This window comes from Neopelma chrysocephalum, unplaced genomic scaffold, assembly GCF_003984885.1.
Source record: "Neopelma chrysocephalum unplaced genomic scaffold, ASM398488v2 Primary Assembly neopelma1_60, whole genome shotgun sequence".
Taxonomy (NCBI): domain Eukaryota; kingdom Metazoa; phylum Chordata; class Aves; order Passeriformes; family Pipridae; genus Neopelma; species Neopelma chrysocephalum.
The window spans coordinates 7,432,588-7,458,539 of NW_020897715.1; the positions used below are offsets into that span (position 1 = coordinate 7,432,588).

At 39.6% G+C, this 25,952-nt stretch overlaps 1 protein-coding gene across 1 annotated transcript; it reads left to right on the forward strand.

The window, feature by feature from the left end:
* The first annotated feature begins 212 nt into the window (after positions 1-212).
* On the forward strand, positions 213-15,276 carry IFT57 (intraflagellar transport 57). The gene is made up of 11 exons (XM_027680976.1): positions 213-426; positions 2,367-2,529; positions 3,611-3,729; positions 4,653-4,743; positions 7,990-8,058; positions 8,596-8,718; positions 10,686-10,757; positions 11,341-11,472; positions 12,393-12,455; positions 14,232-14,298; positions 14,841-15,276. Exons 1-11 carry the CDS (start codon positions 245-247, stop codon positions 15,017-15,019), a joined length of 1,260 nt encoding a protein of 419 aa, XP_027536777.1. The 5' UTR covers positions 213-244; the 3' UTR covers positions 15,020-15,276.
* Positions 15,277-25,952: the final 10,676 nt, after the last annotated feature.

Sequence of the window (25,952 nt, forward strand, 5' to 3'; positions counted from 1 at the left end):
GCTGCAGAGTACCGCACCTCAGGCCACAAGGTGCTGCCCGCCCTGCGCAGGCACCGCGTGAAGCACTGGGAAGTTTGTATTAAACCGGGAAAGCCTAAAACTTTAGTCTGACGAAACCACGGGAATTGCTCCCGCAAATCTTTGCCAAATATGGTATTGGTGGGCGGGGTTACTGTGCCCCGTGCGCGCTGATTGGTCGGGGGCGTGGCCGGACCCCGGTTGCCCTGGGTTACGTGCAACCAAGATGGCGGAGGAAGCCGGGGTGGGCCGGAGAGGGGAGCGGTCGGCGGAAGAGGGGCTGGCTGAGCGCGGCCCCGGCGCGGCCTTTCACATGTTCGTGCTCATGGAGGACCTGCTGGACAAGCTGAAGCTGCTGAGCTACGAGGAGGAGGCGCTGAGGCGCCACAACATGCGGCCGCTCTCCAGGTGCTCCTGGCCCGCGCCGCCTCCTCCGGGCACTCGCGCGGCAGCGGGAGGGGGTCGGCGGGGGAGAAATCCCAGCGGGCAGTCAGAGCCCAGGGAAGGAAGGAGGGCAGGCCCCGGCTGGCAGGTCCAGCCAGGTCCTGGTTCGAGGCAAAACCAGCCAGAGGCACAGCTTCCCGTGTCATCTGGAAGCTTTCAAAACGCCGAAGGCTGAGATGTGATAAGTAAATAGCACTTGACCTTCCCTGCCCCTGGCAGGTACTGGATAGCTGCATGCCAAGGTATCTGTGCAAAAATTAATTCTACCTAAGTTCTAAGTAGTTCTAAATAATTCTTGAATTCAGAGTAACTATTTGTGGTGAGTGTATATTTTTTTACCCTGTACAAAAAGGGTCTTGGATCCATTCTTGTTAAGTCTGGGTTTTCATATCCAGTATATATTTGTTTCATATGTAATTATTTTTTTTTTTTAATTATAGAGAGAGGCAGGAAACTTGGGAAATGGGACCAGTACGTTCCCAGCATCCATCTGCCCAAATAACTTTCAAATCCATCTTGTCAGGTTCAACCAGGCTCCACAGCAGCGTGTCACAGAGTTAAGCTTTCTATAAGCAACATTTTGGTAGGTAGGGGAAAAAGAGGCAGTCCAGATTATTCCCTTGTTGGGAAGGAGGCTCAAGCACGAGCACAGCGGCTGTAAGTTGGTTCTAGTGAGCTGTCAGACCATCAGAATGTTTGGAGCAGGGAAGCAAACCTTTGTGTACTGTAGTGAGCAGTTGTGTCTGTAAACAGAAGGGTTTGGTCCTGAGTTGCCAGTGTGAACATGGTTTACTGAGTATGTGATTTACTGCATATGTGGTTTACATTTTTGGGGGACTAACTGTGGTCTGGTTCTACGGACTGAATTCTTCTTAAGACTATATATTTGAATTTAGTGCGATCCAAAGCAGATCTGGTTTGTCTAGGTTGCCCTCCAAAGCAACCCAAGGCATAGTAAGTGAGGATGGGTAGAAGGATCACTTCAAAACGTGCTCCTGACCTGAGCTGAGTGCACTGATTTAGGTACATCAGCTTCTTGCCACTCATGAGGAATGTATGAAGGGCAAGTGCTTGGGGGAACTTGGAATAAAAGGAATAGGATGTATTGCTGTTGTCAAGAATAGAATTTGGGGATGTTAAGAAGGGAGGTGATGTTGCTGTGGAATAATGGCAGGGATAATGCCAATATGTAGAAATAAGACACATCTCGTGAGGCAGTGAAGTTTCCATAAATTTGTTCTTCCCTCCACAAGAGAGTGCCATTCAGGTTTGCATATGGTCACTTGGTGCAAATTTTATTTATTTGTTTACTTGCTTATTTTTAAAGAGGCATAGTCATATACCCAAATATAGATACCTTTCTTTGTACAAGCTATTGGCAATTGCAGATTTTTGACTTGGGATTCTTTTGAACTTCCAAGTATTTTATGATATGCAAGGGATACTTGAATGGATCTATTGCATCGTGGTAGTATTTTTATGAAGTGATGGGATTCTGCATCTCTAAAATGGTAACAGAATTGAGTTTATCATGATTTGAGACTGTTCAGGTAAACAACTCCTCCAGGTTGCTCCTCAAACAAGAGGAGTAACTTGGGTTTGTGTGGAAATGCTAATTTGGTGGTGTTTAACCGAGGCTATATAATGGTGCTGGCAGGAGAGAGGAGTACCCAGTTTCCATTTGATTCCTTGGAAGTTAATGTTGATCAATAGCTTACTCAAAGCTGGAAACAAGTGAGCTGGATGTAGCAAACTTAGTCTGCTGTGATTATGTGTGAAACGAGGCATCCTTACTCATTGAGAAAGTCGGGTAAAGAAACTGCTCTGTGGTGTATGCTGGCCTGTAATGCTGTAAGAGCTCCAGGAGCTCAAAATATTTGCTAGTCTTTCTGCTTTTTAAACAGGCACTACTTTGCACTGCCCACCAACCCCGGTGAGCAGTTCTTCATGTTTTGCACACTTGCTGCTTGGCTGATCACGAAAGCGGGACGTCCCTTCGAGCAGCCCCAGGAATGCGATGACCCCAATGCAGTGATATCAAACGTGCTCTCGGAACTGCGGTCGTTTGTAAGTGTCGAGCAGGCTGTTTTCCCAGGCATATGTCAAACATGGGCATCACCTTCAGAAAGAACTGCAATCACACACTTCCTCTCCTCCCTGCTTTTGTTTGCAAAGACCGGACAGACTTTTCCTATTTATAAGTTTCTACTATGTTACTCAGTTAATTGGAAGTTTATACAATCTATACGTACTTGCTAATTTTTTAGCACTGCAGAAAATGGTCTTATAATATTATATATGATTCCAATTACTTTTGTTCTACAAAATGGATTAAACTGGGTTTACTTTTTGTAGTGCCACATATGTTGCTCATTTATAGTAGCATAATTTACAGAGATTTTGTCTGGAAAGTTTACACAGTGCATGTGATCCTGCTCCTGCCATAATCAATGGTATAATTCACAGTGAAGGAAATGGTTTAGAATAGTGTTCATGTTTTCTTCTTTTTTTTGTTAATGAGTAAAAGGTTGTATAAACTGCCAGGAAGTATTGGGATTTTTTTTCAATATTAAAAAAACCGAAAAAAACCTAACAGAAACAAAGGTCAGGAGAATATATCAACTTACCGGAAGTATGATCTTAGGGAAGATTATACTACAGTGGAGCTGTGAATGATGTTAAGACTATTCTCTAAAGGAGTTAAACCATAGCAAACTAATATTTTTATTCTACAGGACAGCAATAAATAAAAATATTTTATAAATAAAATCTGGAGCAAACAAGACAATGTTGAAAAGCTGGTATTTAAGTCTCAGTACTGAAGTTTCTCCATAGCTGTTCTTACCTTGCCAGCTTGTCACTTGGTGCTTGACCATCCATCTCTCTTGTGGCTTCTGACTCTTCTGCTCCTTATTAGTATCCTCATTACCACGTGCTTTAAGATTTCTACACTGCATCTGTTCCTTGGGATGTTTTCTCTTCCCTTCTGTTGCCTGACTGGAGCTGCGTAAGGGAAGAATGTGAATTAACATTAATAAAATCTTCATACACAAGAGACACTTTGGTTTTAGTGTAAGAAGATCTTATCTCCCTGCGAGGAATCTCGGATCAATGGGCCATTAATAAACAGCACATCTCTTTATTTTAGGGAAGGCCTGTGGATTTTCCTCCCTCAAAATTAAAGGCTGGTTGTGGAGAGCAAGTGTGCTATGTTCTTGATTGTTTAGCTGAAGAAGCCTTGAAACACACTGGCTTTAGCTGGAAAAGGTACAATACACTTTCAAGCATCCTCCCTTATGCATTGTTTTCCAGCAAACAGATGTAAGTTGTAATGGTAAAGACAAAACATAGTAATGACTAAAAATGTTTTACTTGGCGTTTCATGAGATGCAAAATTCAACTAGGCTTGAAGCACTGGGACCAATTAATTCCTAATGCAATTTCACACAACTTAGTCTGTTACCAGCAAGCTTGAGTTTGGACTTAGCTAATTAAGATTTAACTGATGACCTTTTTTTGCTCATTTCCCTATGCATAACTCCCTGTTAATCTGACAGTTGAGTTGAAACATTTAATGTCCTTTTAGGTTCTATCAATCAATTCTTAACCTCTTCAACTGGAGGTAGGCACCATATGATCATGTTACAAGTAGGGTACAGTAGTTTTATTTAATATGAAGGAAATCTTAGGAGAAATTAGATCACAGATAATTTCAAGTGTATGAAAATGTCTTTAAAAGTGTTCTTTATTTCATTCCTTCACTCTGATGGGTTTTGAAATGGATGTAGCAAAGTAATTTCTACCTTAGAAATATTTTCCTGTTACTTCTGTTTAATACACAAATTCTAATGTGGGCTGAAAATAAGTCTGTGGTGACTTGCACTTGAATTTTAAGAGGTTAGACCAAAAAAGAAAACCAAAATTTACTCCCCAGATGTCTTTGTAGTATGAATGTACTGTTCTGCCTGGCATAGTAAATAACCCTTACTTTTAAGACAGTCCAAAATAAACAATGCCTTTTAAGGCTGTTAATTTATTTGTTTAAATGTGTGAGATGCTAATCACTGTCTCATTATAATCCACACCATCCATACTTCTCATGAAATGTTTTTTTTGCTAAGGAGCAATTTACAGAGGTATTTACAATTTACTGTGTTTAAAAGCTCTGCTGTTCTTTGAATTAATTTCAGGCCAGCATATCCAACAGAAGAGCTAGAAGAAGAAGAAATAACAGAAGATGATGCAGAATTAACACTTAATAAATTGGAAGAGGATGTTGCAGTAGGTTTATGTCATCGCTTTTGATGATACTAGTATTGGCCAGCCATGGGCAAGTTTTTATTCACTGTTCAGTTTGTTTGGCTTTGTTCAAGAAGTCCTTTCTATTACCTGTTCAGTTTTTTCCCTGTGGCTCCATTCTTGCATCATCAGATTCTCTGTAGTTTTTTGTTGCTTTTCAGATAAGGTTTTTAACTCACGGAGACAGAGCACATGTTCTTATGTGCAGTGGAATCTAACCATGCATTAAAATCACAGAGATTCAGAATTGTTTGTGTTCTGCTGATACAAGCTCTTGATGTTAAACAAAACTTCAATCCCTGTTTACAGAATTGGCTAATATTTGGTTAAAATTTGCCCAGTGCTTAATTAATAGAGTGCTCACTATTGTAACTTAGATTTCATGCAAATAGGAAGTAGTAACTTTGGTATTTAGTTTGTCTGAAATTTGGGGACAGAGTAGATGGAGAAGAACAACTGGAAATAGAACATTTATTTAAAAATACCAACAAAGACCTAAATAGAGGTTGCAGAACTGTTGCTGTAGACAAAGGTCACAGGAGCTCATTGATATATATTCCATGAATGCAGTGGTAATAGTATTTCATCATTCATTCTGACTGAAGAATAAGTCTTTCTGTGTGCTTTGAAATACCTTTTATCAAAAATATGGCAATGTTTGAGGATCAACTGTTTCATTTATTCCTACTTTTTAATTGTAATAATTACAGTGAAGTTGTCATGGCTATGAAACAGCCTATGAAATACACCTGAAAGTTCTAATATGCTTTTAGGACTTTTTGATGGGAGGATGTTGAAGAGAAGTTCTTTCTTGCTGACTGACTTTCTCAGAAGATTAGTTTTATGAGAGATGGAGTCTCATTGTAAACTGGTAGCTTAATGTGATCACAAGACATTGGCATGTTAACAGGCATGTTTGTCTCCATGAAGTGAGTCTTTTTGCTGTTGACTTAAACAAGATTTTTCTGGAGAGGAAGTTAGCTGAGGACAATTAAAGTGAAAATTCCAGAAAGAAGTTAGTTTCACATCTGATTTCTGCAAAAATTGATGATTCTGTGCAAAATAAATGTAGATCAAAACCAAAATACTGAAAGCTGTGAGCCTGGGAGTGGTCATTTGCCATGTCAGTAAAAATTACTTGAGGGAAAAACAATTTTCTGGAGTGCTAAGGCCCAGCAATGTTGGATAGAAAATGCCACAGCTATCCCACTTTTGTGTTCAATTGCTTGGGAAAAAATAAAGGTCAGAAATGTTGGAAATAGAGTGCCAGTAACGTTTTCATATGGTTCTGATTATAGTCCCAATTTGTAGGACACAATAGTCCACAATAATGTAACAGTTGAAGAGTTTACTTCTCTTCCTCCTTTTCTCTCAGTTTTCCGAAGTATTACATTATTTTGCTCATTTTTATTAGCCAAGAAAAATTCCAAACTTTCATACAATATGCAAATATTGTGATGTGGTTTTCTGGTTGCATTTTTGTCAGCTTTCAAGTCTCCACAGGAAAAGGTCTTGAATAATTTTGAGAAGAATAAGAGACATTCTGTGTTGCAATTTTGACCAGCCTCAGAAACGTAAGCTGTTGGCTAAAAGGTTTAAGTAGGAAAACAGTCATCTGTATCTTGTTAAGGTCTAAGCTGCTTAAATGGGGAAGCAGGCATGAAACAGTTAACCAAAGCACAGTTGAAGCCCTTCAAAGAACCTCTGGGTTTGCTCTCAGGTTTGCTCTAGGCCATGATTTTCACAACTAAGGTGTTCTGTTGGCTCTCCTGAATGTGTGTGTTAATAAAACCATTGAGGTTTTATTGCCTCATTCCCAGGTATTTCGTTCCCAAATGGTTTATACCAAGTGGATACTCTAGTTTTAGAGTACCTAGTGGTTCTACAGGGACTAATTATAGGCCAATGTAAGTTTTTCCCCCCAGTCCATTGTTGCTGCCAGTATACTGATATTAGCTGTACCCATAATTGAATTTAGCAATATTTCCAGTAGTTAAATGCTAGCAATCAGGTTCGTTGGTTGTTCTTTTGTTTTGATTCTTCTGAATAAAATTGGTGGGGCAGAGACAAGCCTAGTCTGTAAATCAGAACTGTAAATTTTTTTTAAGTCTTGGGGAATTGGGTGGCCTGTACTATGTGACCAGCAGTAGTCAGTGAGGCTGGGTGTGCAAGTAAATCTACACAGTTTGGTTTCTCAGTTCTGATAACTAGTCTTGCTGTTCTGGTAGGAAGGTCTTCTAAGTGCTGCACAAATACATATTGTCGATTTAGCAAAAGATAGTCCCAATCTAGTCACCAGTAATTTCTTGCAAGTATTCGGGGATTAGGGGTCAAACATGCCAGAAGAAAATAGTGGTCTCTATTTGGTTACAAACTGGGTAGAGTAGAAGCAAGAGGAATAAGCTCCAAGGTTTTCACTGGGTCTTGAAGGGTTCTTCACTAAGACCTGTGTTATTGCAGCTTTCATGATTTGTCTGGAAAGGAGGTGGATGATGAAATTTCAACTTCGATGGAAAAGCCAGTTAACAGAGGGACAAGGTGTATAAGGGTAAAGTGTATGGGTGATGAGATGGCAGGTGAAATACGGTGTAGATAGATGGAGGGTAATGTACAGAAAATGCATGTTATGGGTGATGGGCTCTGGGCTGATCATAGTCACTGAAGAATGCAATTTTGAAACTATAATAGAGAATTCTGTAAAACTGTCAGCCCAGTGTGTGGTCTCACAGACAAGAAAACAAACCAGTTGCCTCAATTTCAATTGTGTTATTCTGAACACTTAAAATGTGGCATCATTCTACAACTCCAAATATGTAGTGCAAACAACATCTCGAAAACTATATTCAGGTCTGGGTGTGGTTTGGTTTTTGGTTTGGTTTTATTTTTAAGGTAAAGCTTTAAGAAACACGTAGAAAATTACAGTTACCATACAACTATTGATAATGGCCCATTTGAGGAGAGAGGGCTTAGGTTTAGGGGGATTTTTTGGTTGTTTGGTTTATTTTTGTAATACTGTGGCACTCTGAAGGAAATATGGGGTAGCTTTCATCTTTCAGCTTGTCCCAGGTATTGTGTCTCTTCATAAACTCTATTATCATAAACTCTCTATGTCTTGTTTTGCTCAGAAATATGGAATTTAATACTTCTTCTTCTGTGCTCCTGCAAAATAAAACTATGGAGAAAGATTTACAATACTTACTGAAATTTAACTTTGCAACTTTCCTTAAGGAAGAAGAATCAGACAATGAAGAAAATTATATTGACCTGAATGTTCTAAAGGCACAAACATATAGATCAGTAAGTTGTTACCCATCAGTCCTCTCTTGAAAGGTTTTTACATCTGTAGCAGCAATTTGTTTCTGTTGATTTAAATCTGAAAATCCCTGTGTAGTCTAGACTTGAAAAAATATTCCAACTGACGTGAATCAGCTTATTTTAAAGGAACCATGTGCACCCAGTTTCTAAACTGAAATCACTGAAGGACTGCTAGACACATTTGCAAGAAATTTTTTGCAGAAACTTCTAGGGAAACATGATATTAGTTTCTTGAATGTATTTTAATCTCACAGACACATGCAAACACCATTTCTGAAATGTATTGTAATTTCTTATTATACATTTAATTCTTTACAATTTTAAGTATGATGACAAGATATATGTTTTAATTTCTAATCTTTATGAATTCAAGGAAAGCCATTAAAGAAATCTGTTATGTCTGTAGTCTAGATAATTCTTGATATAAATATTTTTCTAAATATGAATTATAATGATTTCTAACAGTTCTCACTGTGCATAACAATGATATTTCCTATATAAACTGTGATTTTTACACAGGACATGAATGAAACTGCGAAGCAAGAAGAGATTTTACAGTCCACAACAGATGCAGCAGAGTGGAATCTGGAAGTGGAACGTGTGCTTCCGCAGCTGAAAGTTACAGTCAGGACCGACAATAAGGTACCTGAGAATGGATTGGTGTGTGTGCACATGGTGATTAAAATGTTATTTCGGTCAGTGTTGTTTACTTTCCATTTACAGGTTTTGTCTTTTGTCATGCCAAGACTTGTGAATAAATGGGCTCTCCAGTGCTGTCTTGTCTGAACCTTAGCCACTTACTTTGACTGTAGAAGCAATAATTTTCAGTAGGGTGTTTTTTCAATGTTATGTAATATTTTTTTCTGCTACTTACAGAGCCCCTTATTTCTGTATATTTACTTCTATATATTTATTTCTGTGTATTTGCTCAGTGGAAACTTCTTCAATCCTTTGACATTTCCAATGTAATCACACTTCTGAAAAATTATACCCTCAGTTTACCAGCTATTAAAACATTGTCCTGGAAGAGAGTTGATGAACTTCTTTCAACTGTTCCATTTGTCTGCCACATGAAAGGTTGATTGTGTGGAATTCATCTTTCTGAACTTTACATGACAGTAAAGTTGGTCTTTAATCTGGTCATTATGTGCTTTTCTTACATTTAGCAAAAAGAAATTTTTCAACAGATTTTGCTTACCATATCCAGATAACTATCTCAAGGGGAAATTCATCATGTGTATATACCCATATGTATATTCATCATGAGTATTTCTCTCCAAAATCTATTTCAAGTAGTCTGGAATGAGCAGCTTAGAAGTAGACATCTACCTTTGGCAAAATCAAACCTAGGACCTATTCCTGGCATTGCCATAAGCATTTTTTCTAGGAGCTTGGGTAGCACACACAGATCAGTGCAGTATTGAAATTGTTCATTTGTAGTGATCCAGCTACTTGGGGTGTTGGAGCAATCTGCAGCAGTGATATATCAATACAATACATATACATGAATACAATGAAAGATAATTATCTTGCCAAAAATGGGGGGAGCTCTCAACTGTCTGCTGAACTGCTTGCCTGTCTTACACTATCCTGCATTCTTCTATGTGAAGAATTGCCTGGTTCAAACAATTTTTCTGTGATCGTCAGCAAGCCCATCTGTTGCAGAGAACATGATGCTTGATTCTCACAGTAAGGAATTAAAACTTAATAAAGACATACATGAAAAATTAAAGCCACTGTGGGATCTAAGGTTTCCTATCTTCCAGCTTAATGCATCATCTCTTGGCCGTAAGGAATACGTCAAAATGAACATGAAAAGAGGATTATTCTTTTTCTAGCTTCTGTGCTTTCATGCTTTCAGAAATAGCTGGACAGAAGTGTTTGGTGTTTTTCCATTCTACAAGAAAAGCATCATATTCTGTTTCCTAAGTTGTGCATGTAAAAGTAGTACCAGGAGTGTGTTAATGGTTTAATCGATGACATTAGAAACTAGAACTTATGTGTAAAGTCCTGTGACAATTCACAGCACCTTTTCTCATCCCCCAGCCCGGAGTCCATATATGTTTCCTATGATCTAGAAGGTGGAAGTAATTTTCCCTCTTTTAATTGTGTCCCATTATCAAAACTAAGTTTAGGTATTTCTACCTCTTTCATTTCTTTCCATTCTTCTGGTAACAGTAAGGGCTAAAATAGAAAGGGAAGAACTGATAGTCTGGAACTGTAGGATTTGGGCATCTGAAGCATTAATTTTGTCTATGAATAAGCTGAGCTAGTGCAGCTACATTCAATATTTTCAGTATTTGTGTCCGAAGTGTTTTCTAGCAGAAATAGTTCCATGAAGATCAGACTGTCAAAAGCAGAGCTGCTGTAGTGTCAGTGAGGATGTCAGTGTTGGTTTATCGATCTCAGTGTCACGTGGCATTTAGGAGATTTACAAATTGTGTCACATTGAGCAAGTGCCTCTGGCTATGAACAAAGCAGTGGCAGGATGATATGTGGTAATAAATAAAAGAGAACTCACCCTACTTTGCATACCTGCCTTTGTTTAGTAACCAGAAGAGGATAAAAGTTGTACTTACCTGTGTTTTAATTTGTGACATCTTTTTTAGGATTGGAGGATTCATGTAGATCAAATGCACCAGCATAAGGATGGAATTGATTCTTCTTTGAAAGAAACTAGGGTATGTCTTGTATGTACAGATTACTTCACTGATCTGTCAGCATTTTTATTTTCTCTTTTATTTGATATACATTAAGAACTAAGCTGTTCTCTTTTTTCTCCATTTTATTTGTGCTATTGCTGTAAAATGAAAAAGGGAAAGATATGATAATGATGATTAGGGACAGCGTGACTGGCAAAATACCTTGTGGGAAAGAGTTGTATGTGTGAGGATTAACAGGGATATCAGGATTCAGTAATGTATGCATTACCATAAGTACATGCTGACTGCAGAAGGCAAAATAGAATAATAGAATCTGAAAATAAGTACTGGTAGAAAAACCAAAATACTCTCAAATACTGTTGCTGGAGTAACATGCTGACATTGACATTTGTGATGGAAGCAGTAAAGCTTGAAATATGTGTTTTGGAGGTGGGCAAACCAGAACACATTGGGAATAATATTTTGTTGGCTAAACACAGCATTTCTGTACTATTTTTCTCTCTCACTGTAGGTTTCCATATCCTTTCTTAACTACAGCACCATTTCAATACTCTTTGTGTACTGTCTGTATACCGTCAACCCACAGAATGTGATTTTCTAGGGTTACCTTGACAAACTCCATAATGAGATCAGCAGAACATTGGAAAAGATCAATAGCAGGGAAAAGTACATCAACAATCAGTTGGAGCACTTGGTTCAAGAATACCGTTCAGCCCAAGCCTTGCTGAGTGAGGTATTGCTGGTCTTTTGTTGTTCCCTTCTCTAGTATTAAGTTGCTATTAAGTGAGAGTTAGAGGCCAAGAAGTGGAGTGAGTATCTATGAATTTTGCTGTTGGATATAAAGCAGGGGACATGTTGATTGCTTGTAAAATTATGTTTTTCCTAAGCTAAACTAGCAATTTTTATTCAACTGTTCTACAAGGCAAAGTAAATGTTTTTTGCTTGAGTATTATCTAAATCTGTTCCCAGTCTTGAACAGCTAGTAAATTGCTAGTTCTGTTTTCCCTGTGCAGTTCACACATCTGTCAGGACTGGAGAAGCTACAGTCTCAGTCCAACATCCATCTCTTAGACTAAGTACTTGTGCTAATGTGCACAAAGCACTCTGATTGCTTATTTGCTTTGTTTAGTTTTTATGCCAATAGAGTGTTGTCTGAGAAGCTTTTTGATACCCTAGTTAGGAGGCCTGTTTAAGCTGCCTGTTGGCAAGCCCTCCTGTTTGTGGCCGTGAGGACAAGATTTACAGGATTTGACCTCTGTGCTTTCTGTTTGCCTTGCTGTTAAACTTTTAAATATCTTCAAGATAGTAATTTACTGTTGACAAAGTACTATTCTGGGCTCCGGAATTCAGTTCTGTTGCGTTCTGGCAAATTTTCTTTATGTTTATTTCCTCATGTCAATGATTAGAAAACATACTCCTTATCTGGTGTGTATTTGGGCAATTACAATTTTGAAAACTGCTTTTAAGTTTTGAATGATAGTCATTACAGGGGCCAATGTTTCAAGCCTGTCCTCATTTGTAAATGTCATTAGGACTTTGTGGGAGAGTTTCTGGAATTGGAACATGTGAGAGCAAGTTTTGGTGTTTTCTCTGAGCTATCTGCATATATCTCTTCAACTCTGTCATTATAGCAAGAACCATGTTTCTTTCTAGGCTAAAGAGAAGTACCAGGAGGGAAGTGGAGGAGTAACTGAAAGGAGTAGAGTGCTTTCTGAGGTAAAACATATCTTATTTTAAAACAGTCTTCAGGGAGTTGGCATTTAGTATTTGGAGTTCAATGAAACCAGTTCTTTCTGATTTGTTCTCATGTTAAAGATTAATGTTTGTTAAGGAGAGGTGATCTAGTCCAGTCCCTAAATTTTAAACCCAGGCTGCCATTGATTTTTAAGTCCTGAATTGTGAGCTCAGTTTGTAAGTGAGGGTAAATGTTCTGTATTTTATAACCTATGTCCTAGAATTATTGAGGAGTAATAAGTCATATCCATAAATTCTTTGGAAGAAGAAAAGCTTAACTGTTATTTTTAGTTCAAATTAACAATTTGAAATTTTCATCTTCCAGGCACTTAAAAGCAATATTTGGCTAAATATTAACTGTTTCCATACATAAAATTATACCCAAATCTGTTTTTCTGGTGTGGGGTTTTTTTGCCTTTAAATCAGTGCTCTGACAAATTCAAAGAAAAATCTCCAGACTCCTAACTGCCTCCACAAGTTGAATGTTTCATGGCATGTCACGTAGAATTATGGCCGATTTCCAAATACTTCAACCCTTTGTCCAATTCTGAAATTATTTTTTTAGTGGCTCTGTTTGGGTTTGAGCAACCCACTTTATTTATTAAACAATAAAGTCTCTGGAATAAGTAACATAAAATTGATTACACATTAAGAATATGCTGGAAATTGTGGAATAAGTTTGAGCTGTTTTAGGACAGTATAGTTCAGTTGGGAGGGACCTATAATGATCACCTAGTCCAATTGCAGTAAGTAATACAGCAGTTTAATGGGAGTTTTCCAGGAAAGATTTCTGAGCATATGAATTCTGCAGAATTAGAGCTGCTTTCTATCTCACTCTCAAGGAAGTAGGTTTGAAAAAAATGTATTTTATGTTGACTTGAGATTTATAATGTGTTTGTGCTTTGGAAGGTGATAGACTGATTAGTGATGATGAATATATTAGTGGTTGGCATCCTTCAAACTATGTAGATGCAGTGCTGCATATCTGAGATAAACTAGACATGTTGCATGTTTCTTCTGATGTGCCTTCAGTGCAATCAAACCTCAGCCAGCTTGGTGATACCGTTACCACTGCAGGTGTGCAGTAATGGTTCTTTTTGGTTACTGAAAAGGCTTATTGAAGCCTTAATAAAGGGCTGCTTTTAAATTATAGACAAAAATACTGAATTATTACCTTGACTGTGCCATAGAATGATATATTTGGTTTTTCTTCATTGTCTACAAAGGCACACTGGGCAATAGATAGTCAGTGCTGAAATGCATTTTTATTCTTCATACATGCACTTTACATACCTGTACCTGTGCCAGTGCCAGCAGGCTTGACTGCTGCACCATCTTGTGCTGCAGTGCTGCTTCTCAGGTTTCCACTGTAAGATGCTGAAGTCCTGACACTTCCAGAGGGGCAGTGGGCATGGCTATTTGGTGAATCTTGGTCTGCAAGGATATGGATTCCTATCTTTTTCCATCCAGCATCACACTGAGACACTTACATTGTTGTTTTCATTCGGGATGCACAGACTCTCAGTAACACCATGCTGTTTGTTTAACTTGCTACTCTTTTTGCTGTAATTCTTGACAACATTAACGTAGGTAAAGTTAAATTAAAATTTTCTGAATGTTTGGAAAAATTTTTTCCTCTGTATTCAATAAGAAAGATGGATTATTTAATTTTTTTTAACTAATGCAGTTATTCAGCAGAGACTTTTTTTTTAACTTGACATTCATCTGGTTTAATTAAGAAAAAATATCTATTTTAAGATTACAGAAGTATTAGAGAAAGTAAAGCAAGAAACAGAAGAGAAAGGAAGCAGTATGACTGATGGTGGTAAGTATGTTTTTGCTTCAAACCAAACACTCTTTTTCTTAGTGACAGGTATATAATTTGTACTTGATTAAAGAAAAATAAAACAAGAGCAATTACAAGGAGCAGTATGATGCAGCAGCAGCATAATGGTGGGAAGTGAGGGATTAGAAACAAAGTGTTGGAGCAAAAATTATTTAATAGCTTTTCACAGGTAAGATGACCCTCTATTGAAGGTGTTTTCTGTTCTCTACCAAACCTCAAGACAGGTATGGGGATGAGGCTTTCAGCTGAGCAAAACACATAATTGAAAAACCTGTCTTAGTGTTGATGCAAATCTTTATGAAGATCTTAGATGTCAAGAAAAGAGCAAAATTATCATTGCCAATTTCTGTCTTTACAATTCTTGCATATTAAAATGATGTATCAGTACAATCATGTCTTTAGAGTAGAACACCCTTTTGTTCATTCAGCTCTTCAATTTTAAGGAGTGAAGTATAGAAAACAATGCTTTTGTGTTGAGCAGCTGTCAAGAGTTGCACTGTTTGTCTTTTTTTTTTGAGCAGCTCCTCTAGTGAAGATTAAACAGGCCTTAACAAAATTGAAGCAAGAAACCATTCAGATGGACATACAGATTGGTGTCATGGAACACACATTACTCCAGTCAAAGCTGAAAGAGAAGTCCAATATGACTAGAGATATGCATGCAACAATGATTCCAGAAGCCACAGTAGGTGCCTATTAAAATTATTTGGACCTGACTTGGTTTGCCCAAAATACAGTTTTCTACCATTTGCTTTTTTGTGAGTTCAGAGGTTTCCTTTTTGTTGGGAGAGGGGAATTATGTTTTTTCTTGTTCCTTTTTAACAAGATGCTTGTCATGCACTTTTTTAAGAAGTAACATTCACACTTTGGACTCAACATGGAGCCATGTTTAGTTTTGTGCTGTAAAGATTTACTGCAGATCTCTTCCAAATATACAAATAAATTCTTATTAATGAAGATGTCTCTACTTCATTGGAGAATGTTATATAGTGTGGAAGTCTGTAGAGTGATACCGACAGCCTGCAATCTTGATACTCTACAGTGCTGAAAGGAAATTACTTGCAAAGGACTTGAAAGGAATGTAAAATGTCTGTTATTGCCATTTACATAGATTTAGTATAAAGTATTTAATTGATGAAATTGAAATAACACAGCATTACCTTTTCTAAAAGGCTGGGTCAAAATTGATATCAGCTGCAACGCTGCCTTTAACAGCAGCAATGATATCAAAATCTATGTAAGACCAAAGAAGATGGAAAGTACTGTTTGGAAATTACTGTGGCTTTCTAATTTTTTTCCATGTGTCATCACTGTTTCAGAGTCACTTTATATTAGCATTGGGTCAAATGCTGCTTTCATTTATAGTGTGTCATAGAGCTCCATGGACATAATTTGGATTATTCTTGTTTTCTGTTCTTTTGTAAGAACACCTAATTTTGAACTCTGGGAAGGAAAAATCTTGCCAAATCTAGTTGAGTAATATGGAATGAGAAGAAAAATGTAGGCGGAAGGGGTTGGAAATGTTATGGCAACAGGGGAGCTCGCTTTGTCTTAGTAAATGTGTCGGCAGGGAATGATTCTAGATGTTATTGGTAATGAAGGAGCATGGAACAAAGAAATAATCTTATTAAAGTACTACTACATCCTTTTGGTTCCAGTTGTTCATAAGCCATGGACAATATTGGTGCAATTCCAGTGATATTAAAATCCTCCCCTAACTATCATAGGCAATTCCCTTCATCTTACAATCAATTTCTCTCACTTAAAGGTGAACAGTATTTTGTAGAATCAGTGGATCAGTTCTGTGTCTGAAAGTCAAGATACTTGACACAGTCAGTACCATGAGCCAGTTCAAGTTTGTTGTGCTTGAGTATTTCATTTACCAAAAAGAAAAAGCCCTAAACCCATTAGATTTTAATAAGTGAAAAGCTGTATGTAAATGTCAGCTATTATAATTTACCTGTGCAAGCAACTGCTGAAAATCTCCATGAATCACATTGGAAATCGGTTTCCAACTCTTTTTGCTGCCTACCTATATCCTCCCACATTCAGCTGAAATTAGAAAAGTTATTATTCATATTCCCTTTGTTAGGTGGTGTTGCTACTGCGTATATACTTTTAGCAGTGGGGTTGGTTAAAATTAAGCTAAAGCAACCCCCTTCTGCATGGCCTGCAAAGCAGCTCTCTGATGCCTTGAGATTTCAAATGTTGTGCTGTATAAGTGCTTTCCCCAAAAAACTCCTCCTTCATGCTAATATAGCAAACACAATTAATGAAAACCCTTCCCTTATGAACTGAGCACTCTATTAGAAGTGAATCTGTTGAGACAAGCATGGCCAAAAACCCTCTAATGTGACAGAAAAATCACCGGAAGAAAAGCTAGCCGCCTTTATGCCACAGTAATTCTAAAATAGCATGCTAATTATCTGTAATTGATCTACATTATTTTTAATGGTACTGTCTGAAACTGCGTTAATCTAAGTAGGACACTTCTGTTGTTGTCTCAGGAGTGATACATGGCCTTTGCTTGTCATCTGGCAAAGAGTGGCATTTGTCCCTTTAGACAGTAAAACCACTTGATCCTGCTTTGAAAACAGTCTTACTGATCCGGCAAGCGGCCACTCCACCTTCCTTAAAAGCATGAGGAAAGCAGTGAGGCCTGTCATGAGCAGCCTGAAAGGCCCTTCTAAAAAAGCAATGATCTGTGTAATTACTCCACTGCTGAATCAATGCAGGAAGCAGAAGCCACATTAAAATTAAATCACTTGATTCACATTACTTCCTACATTGCTCATTATCTAATGCAGTGTCAGAACTGAAGAGCAACAAAATAAGGTGTCCCTAAGTTAGTAAGATGCATTTGAAGCAGTGCTATAAAAGAATCTCTCTTCTGAAGAATATTTAGGGCAGAAGGACTATTCGTAAGAGTTAACTTTTATATACAGCTCTCCTCTTCCAAGGTCTCTTAACATTTTCAGCCCTCTGAAACACATCAGCATGGAGGCATGGTGTCACTGTCACATGTCATCGAGAAGCCAAAGAGAAGCTAGCTGTAGACAGATCCAGAAGTCATGCAGAGGGACAAAAAAAGGAGCTTCATTTGCTAACTGGTCAGAGAAGCCATGGGTTTTGTCCTTGCCATGAGGACTGCAACAGTTCTGTCTTGTACATGGCCCCAGGAAAAGCTGACGCTTGGCTCTTAGAAATGAGTTTTGAGGAAGGCTCATATGTAGCCAGCCCAACTCTCTTGCATGTACCCTCCAAAGCTCCAGGAGAGGAACACTAGCAGCATATTACTTCTCAGAGTTTCTGCAGCTTTGACATCCCTCTGAACCTCATAATATGACTCAATGTCTTATTTCCCTGAGCTGTCTTTTGTCTAGGCTAGGATGTAAGTGCTCTGCTGGAAACTGGAAATAGACTTTTAGTGCATGGTACCCTATTAGAGGTGCTGTTTACAGGCCATTTAGGATGTCTGAGAGTGATGTTACATGTATTACCATCTTACTTTAATAAATATAGTATCCCACTCCCCATTCTCTTCTAATGACAGCAGATAGCATAAATTGCTGAATATTATGTGCTGTGCTGGTGGAAAGTGCAAAGGGCTGGATTTTTATCTCTTAATCCAATTCTCTCATAGAGGACCTTGGTGTTGGTGACTCATTATTGAAATTGCAAGAGTTTAATAGTGGTTTTCAGTCTTATGCTGAGAATTCAGTGTTTCAGCAATGAGACAAGTTAATAATGTGAACTTGCACCAGGCAGTGCTGTTCAGGAAGGTGAATGAGAAGTTCACGTGACTTTGATAAACCACTCCCAAGTTAGAAACAACTCCTGGATCTGGTCAATATATTCTCACTCCTGTCTGCTGGTGGCGTTAAAGGCCTTCCCCTCTTCCCCCACCCAAAAGAGAGGAACGTCAGGGAAAATTCTTCCTTGAAAAGGAAAACAAATGTCCACCTACTATTAAACTTTGCCCCTTTTTTTTTGAAGTACAGCTCTACTGTGCACTACGACATACAAAAAAATCCCTGTATTGCTAATTGTAGGTTACAATAAGAGCAATTAAGTCATCTCTGCATGACCTATAAAAAAGACTAGGCATAAATGAAGAGCCTGTTATGTGAATGTTTCCAGCTTCTGCGCTCTTTGAATTTTGCATCCCAATTTTGCAGCCTGGGCTTCTCTCCAAGTTTGACAAATGTTAATTAAAAAAAGAAGGCATTAGTGTGATGCTGTGTCTTGTCACGCTGGCTCTCTGCCCGCTCGCGGGATGTCAATGCTGCTCTGTGCCTCCGCAGGCAGCTGCACGTGCATGCGCACACTCCCGCCTCCCCTTTGGCTGGGACCAGCAGAGACCTCGGCAGCATAACAACATGCCTGTGAAAACCCCGTCCTAGTTCCTGCAGCGTCACCGCTTTCCACTTGCTTGTTGATGAATTAATGTTTAAGGAAATGGTTGGGTGGCTGCCGACAAAGGCTTGCAATAAAACTTGGGAAAAGTTCATTGGCAGCTGTGAGGCTGAGTAAACAGAAGATATGAGCACTGGCTGTTTTGGATCTGTACTGTTCCACGGAAGGCTTTGAGATAGCAAAGGTTATTTTCGCCTGCCATTTCCTCCTTCCGATGTATTTCTTCATTCAGCAAATGCCATTACCAGGGCTTTCTCTGGTATTAGCTAATGCTTAGCTATTGCTCCAGGGCTTGGTGTTGCTGGAAATGTCTGTCTTTCAGCCTCCTAGTAACAGCCCTGCCATTTTGCAATGATTCCCACGCAACACTGAGCAGGGTTGAGAGCTTTTCATTAAGAGAAGTAACAATTTGAATAATGCTAGTCTTTCACTTGCAGCCTAGTTTTACTCTGTTCTTTTTCATTCCTGGTCTTAGTAATTAAGAATGGTTGTGTCTCAGTACTCCCAGAAGTGGCTGAGACCTGCCAGTTCACTCACGTCTTAGCTACCTGTTGTAAAAATCAACAAAGGTGAATATTCTAAGGTCAGAAGGAGAGAGTAATTATTTCTGATAATATTCGTCTTGATGACTCACTAATTGCAATTGTTCATTCAAAAATATTTTCCTCTTTCTGTGGCTTTCAATACTTCAAATAGCATCTTAGTGTTATTCAGTAGTAACACAAAGAATTAAACTGGCATCCCTGGGATCAAAAGTTTTCCATCCCTCCTCTAGTTTTAGGGCGGAAGTTTCTCGTTTTGTCTTGGTCGGGGGGCTCCTGTAAGTTTTTAGAGGGTTCTCTCTATTCTTCTCTCGGTATTGCTGGCCCATGAGCATTTTATCTCTTTTCAAATAATCCATTTGGGAAAGAATACAAGCCAGTAGTCAGATCAGGGGAGACAGACTGTTTGTGAAATTTTTCTGGAAACTAGAGCCAAAAACTGGTGCAGAAGGTTTCAAGAGGTTTGTCAGCATCTGTAGATCATTGTGTCCATTGTTACAGGAAGTGCACAAGTTCCTAGTGTGACGGCAGGAAGGATTTCTGCTGCATTTGACAAATGCTATCTAACAACAGTAAAAACAATGAAAACTCTGTGATCTTTGAGTGTCACTCATTGATTTTGTACTGATCTGTCCAGCAGCCATTTCATTACAGCCTTCTGTAGAGTGCCCATATTATAAGCTCAAGTAAAACATTCTTGAAGATTTTCATCATCTTCAGCTACATCAACAATACAGAATAAAAAGTATTGTTCTGAGAAGACTTTTCTTGGGGCAGAAAGGTATGTTCTAGGCGTGGCAGGTCTGGAGGTTTTTTGCTATAAGTACTCTAGTACACTGACTTTTCTCTTTGAATAAGAGAATACTTAATACTGTGTTTGGGTTTGGGAGAACTGTGCTGAAAAAAGAAATGCATGTAACTGTGTTAGAGAAGATAAAAGTTATTGAAAGTCAGTTCAATTTTCTCTCGCTTGTGAACAGGATTGATACACAGGTAACAAATTCAAATGGATAGAATGAAAAAGCTTCCTTTAAAAGGTCTTCCATATTATCTTTTCTTCAATATAGAAAACATGCCTTCACTTAGTTACATTCCATTAGTTGCTTCTAGTTACTCTTCATCCCTCTGAGGTGAAGAGTGTGCTCCTCTGTGATGGTGTTTCCCTGCCAATAATTGGAAGTTTGACAACATGACCTGAATAAACCGATGCTGTCAGTCTGTCTGAGCTTCTGCTAACCTGGGTGGAACTGACATGGTGTGTCTCTGTAGCGTGCCAAGTGTAAGCAGCCACTGCTGACATCGATTCAGTGTGGGTGTCAAAAGGAGATGAGAAGCAGGAAGGTGCCCCTGCCTATACTGCCACAGAAACCTCAGCTTTGCAGAGTATTTACAAAAACCCTGTAGAAGGCTGGTCAGACTGCATTTGCTATTACAGCAACATACAGCAGGAGGGTGAACACCATGGTGTTTGTCACTCTTCTGCTAAAAGCAGCTAATCAAAACTCAGTATCTCATCGATTGCTCTAATTGAGGGGAGGAGAAAGTGGTGATGAAGCCAGGTGGTAACTTCTGTGCCCAGACAAAAAGCAGAAAATAAAACACAGAAGCTGCTTACAAATTGAAGTATTCTCCGGGTAGATTTGCTCTCTTGGCTTGTTCTTGGGGTCAGGCTAAATGTTGTTCTGAGTCTGGATTGGCTTTCCTACCTCACCTGTGTTTTTTAGATCTTCATCACCTCTCTCTTTGTATGCCTAAAGCCTCAGAACTCTGGATGGATCTGCTTATCTCTTTGTCTGGAGGACAGACATTTTTATGTTGCATCTTTCAAAGTCGCTTATATTTCAACCACCTGCTTCTGCCAAAGTCCTCCTTTTTGTCTGCACCATGAAGAGCTGTACTGATAACCCAGAGTTTCAAAGCAGCTTAACTTGACCTTTATCAGCATGAGGTTTGGCTAGAAGGAGGGAAACTTTCATTTGTGAAAAAAGTTGTTTTGTCCAGTGGTGGAAGAAAAGGAGAAATGCAAGAAGATACAGCCACAGAATGTGGCCTTTCGAAAGCTGTAATATTCCCTGCAGAACCCAGATTTTTTTCCTGTGGCCTCATACTCTGGGGTGTTTCTGAACACCCGAATTTGCCATTCCTGACTTTAGCAGAGTGACAACAATAAAAAGCTTTAATTTAGCAATGAAAAGGACCCATGGCATACAGAAAGATCTGTCACTGCACAACAGAAACTGAGTCTGGATCTGAGATGAACTGTGGCATTTATTTTGTAGTTACTCAGAATACAAAATACCAGTTTATCAGTGAGGGACCTTCTGACAAGCAGAAGATAAAGCTTTACTGTGATGAAGAAAACGCAACCATGGTAAAGGGTTAGGCAGTCTTTTTATAACACTATTCTATATTTCATCCCAGAAAATGCTGGTACCTCCTTTTCACTGTGGCTTAAGTGTGGTGGCTCCATTATAGAGATCCTGATCTTTAAACCATGCTTTGGCAAATGTATCCTTTGTGGCACTTGTGTGATCGATTCTGCTTTACTCAGTGCCATGATTGTTTACAACACACCACAGTCTTCCACTGGGTGAAGAGACATTTATTGCAGACAATGGTGCCAGTGCTGATCTGTTCTTATTGGCCATTTGAAAACAAAAGCCAGACAAAAAGGCATCTGTTTCAGAGGCTGGGCAGGTTAGTACTGGAAGTCACTTCTTGGTGCTTTTCACCCTATGTTGGAATACAGCTGCCAGCACTCAGGGCCCCCTTTCATTCAGGTCCACCTCCCTAGAACTGCGGTGGACTCTCTTTGAGGCTAATTCTAGCACCGACCTGCCTTTCCCAAGCTGTTCAGGCAAATTTTCACACTTAGTCATTGGAGCCCTACAAATGGTGTATACAGTTAAAACAGCCAAGAGTGTCAAAATGAGTCATGTTTTCAAGTGACAATTGCTATTCTGAGTGACTGTTTTGCATTACTCTTACCAGGACATCCAGAAACCAGCAGTGTTTAAGATTTCTTTGCTTCTCCGTTCCCACCACATGACCAGCGTGGGCAGTTACGTCACTAGAATCGCTGAGCCACACCTTGCTCTTACCCAGAAATCATACTCTTGGGTGTACACGTCACCTTGTGAAGAGGGAGTGACTGTGGGTATCTATGAAAAGTTTCAGGCACAGAAGGGCATTGCTTTCAGTGGCCAGCCTGACTTGCAGACTGTACACCCAGTGCCTCGGCCTTGGAGAGAGCTGAAAGTGGAACTGAGACCCTACAGGCATCTGCAACAGTCTCAGCCTGCAGAGGGAAGAAAGGCAAGGGTAAGGACATGGTAGTTGTGATCACTTCCATGGACAGACTCAGAAGACAAAAGCTGGTGAACATGAGGAAACAATTGGACATGCCCATGCAGAGAAATAATCCCAGAACAGAAATGGTAAGGCTGCAGCATGGGAAAGTCATCATTAGCTGGAGGAGGCTCCTTCTGTGATGGAAAGGGGCAGAAGGGAGCTGCAGTTGCAGAGAAAGCCAGCAAGGAAGCAAAAACATCGGAGCAAATCTATTTGCTATGAGAGTGACCAGGAAGAGAAAAGCACACCTGATAGGAAAAATATGTAGCTTGCTTACAGGAAGAGGTAAAAAAGTGCTATTGAGAGTGGGGAGGACAGACTGATAAGAAACTGGAGTTCACTACAGCCTTAATATAAGCTCAGTCACAGGACATTCCCACCAGCCTATGTGCACATACAAACAAACCAACCAACCTGTTTACCAGACCTATCTTTGGTGTCCAAAAGCCTCAAGAAGAAATGAAATAAGGAGAGGAGAAAAAACGGGAGAGTCAAAAGGTTAGGTGAGGACAGAGTCTAAGGCACTTCAGAAACAGATACACAAGCAAAGGAAATATAAACGGAAGGAGAAGAGGAAGGGGGGAGGAGCAGAAAGACAGAGGCCAGTGAGCTGAGCATGCAGGAATAGTGCTGGTTTTCACATAGACCTCCTTTATTAGCAGCTCTTCAATTCTGGACTCTGAATAGCTGGAAGTGTTCCCGCTGTTAGGCAGGGAGATATTACATTATCTGCTGCAGCCACAAAGAAACAGTTAAGCGCAATGTAAACTCTTGCAGGAGTACAAGCAAGGGCCTACTTGTAACAGCTACAAGCTTTGTTTGCCTACAGCCTTGAGGAGAAAGGGTACAAAAATTCTTAGAGTAACCTTTTCCAGGGCACTATGTTTTGCCTCTTGCTTTTTTTTTCCTTCTCTTTGGAGATGAGCTGCATTTAACTGCTGTAGATAAACAGGATTTAGTTCTTTAATGTTGTATGTTCGATATAATTTTTACAAGTAATAGGGAAATTTCAAACAAAACTAAAGCTGTTTTACAGTTTTTTTCAGTTCACCAGTGGTAACTGCGGTGGAGTTCCTGTTGAGCACTTCCTTTTTTTTCCTGTTTGCAAGCTGAATTTGGTGTCAAAGAGCAAAACCCACAATTATCACTTCAGGAAGGTTTAAAGGCAGTTATAGTGAGAGCCATAAGCTAAATTTACAGTTGTTTCATATAACTTAGAAAATAACTTCATCCTTGTTTCTTCTTTGTCCCTACTCCAAACTGAAGACTTGTGATGACAAGCTGGTTGAAAATACTCATGTGTAACCAAACTCAGGTGGAAAAATGCCCACATGAAGAGGCCAAAATGCTGTACTTGAAAAGCCAGTTGCAGAGTTCCAGCTAGGGTTCAGCTGGAGTGCCGCCTGCATCCCTGGCATCCTGCCCCAGAGCCACAGACCAACCATATGTCTCTGTGCCCTGGGCCTGGGCCAGCCTGCCTGGGAAGACTCCTGACTCCACAGAGATTCACCAAGCTGGAGATGGCAGTGCCTCGTGGACTGCCTACACTGTCTCTGGAAGCCTTGAAAACCCCAGCTCCAAGAGCCACTCGGCTGTGCAGGTGTGTGTTGGGATGAAGCCTGTCTGGAGATGCAGCACTTTGTTGCAGTTGGAGAAGGAAAAACCAAACCCACAGCCCTGGGACTTCAGCTTTGCTGCTCACTTAAGCTGGTCTAACGAGAAGCTGCTGCTGTGTGTTCAGCTGCCTGTTTTGTTTCCTGATCTCCACATTTCCATTACTTCCCCACACGAGTTGCCAACGTGCAGCAGTTCGATGAGCAGGAACAGCTCACAGATCAGGCTGAAAACTGATCTGGTAGAAGCCCCCTCTGCCCACCCACCCCATGCAGTTGGCTCAGAAGCCCCTTGGGAAGACACAGAATGGGAAACAGATGAAAGGAAGGCAGTGGGGAATTTTTTGTTGGCAATCCACAGTTAAACCAGCTTGCACTGGTGGTCTGGCTGCAGCCTACAAGGCTAGAGTCTGTGATTCTGCATTAGCCATTATTGGCTCCTACCAGTACTGAAGAGCTTCACCATACAGGCAGGCAAACAGTATATAGTAACTAAAACACTCTGCTAATTATTCCAGTACTTAGTTTTTCTTACATTTGAATATAATCTTGAGAGGTCCTGTCAGATAAATGGTTAAATGTTCCCACCTCCACCTCCCAAGAGCTTTTAGTTTCAAGACAGAATTGATTCCTTGCCCCTCACTTCTTTCTGGACTCTCTTGAATATAATAGTGAAAGACCTTTATGGCTAAAATAAACACTGGGCTAAAGAATGGGAGAATGACAGCCACTTGATCTCATAGTATTATAATAATAAAGATCTTGTATGATACTATTACCCTTTTATACTCATTTTGGCCTTTTCCCTATTGTCTTGGAACATCTCCTTCATCATTCATTGGTTTTATTCTTAATAATAGCATTGCAGTGAAGCACAGGCTAGGCTGAGGCTCATGCATATAACCATACAAGAAGTCAGAGCAATCACATTCACCCACGGTACTTTTCAGTGTAATATCTGTTGTCTTCAGTGGAAATTGCACCTCCTCTTTCTCTCTCTCTACATTGTGGGCTCTAATATATGCAGAAAATGGGAGCTCAGAGAGTCTGAGCTAAAAAAGATTGGAGGCTGAGGAAGTATGAAAGTAAGATCTACAGTATATGTCTGCCCTCATCCCCAAGCATCCACATCTGGGCGCTGTCATTACAGAACACGGGGCTAAATTGTTCTTAGGGCACACCCAGCGCAGCCAGTTTTATATACTCTACAGCACCTGAATTTGGCTCCAGGAAGTGGTAAGAATTAAAACCTGAATCTCGTGGAGTTTTTGCCATCAACTGAAGCTTTGTGATTAGCAAACTACACACTATCACATATATTGTGTACTCGCTGAGGAAACATTCCTCAGTCAGTTCTGCCTCCCTATTCAAGCAGCTTCATGTGCTATTCATAGTGCTGTATAGAAATGGCATACATGACATTACATGCACATAAAAATTCTCTAAAAAAATTAGACACTTGCTAATCTTGCAGGGACATTGTGCTAAAAGTGGTGTATCCATCCAAAGAAAACCAAATTCCATTTCATGCAAGCTTATCAAGAAAACATACACAATATGCAACCATTTCACAGCTGCCAAAAGAGATCAGTCTAATTTCTTTTTTTAGCTGGAGGGAGAAATTTAACCAGGCAAAGCTGTTGGAAGCCAAGAAGACTATTAAAAAAAAAATAGAAACCATCCACAATTTCATCCAAAGGTAGAGGAGTTT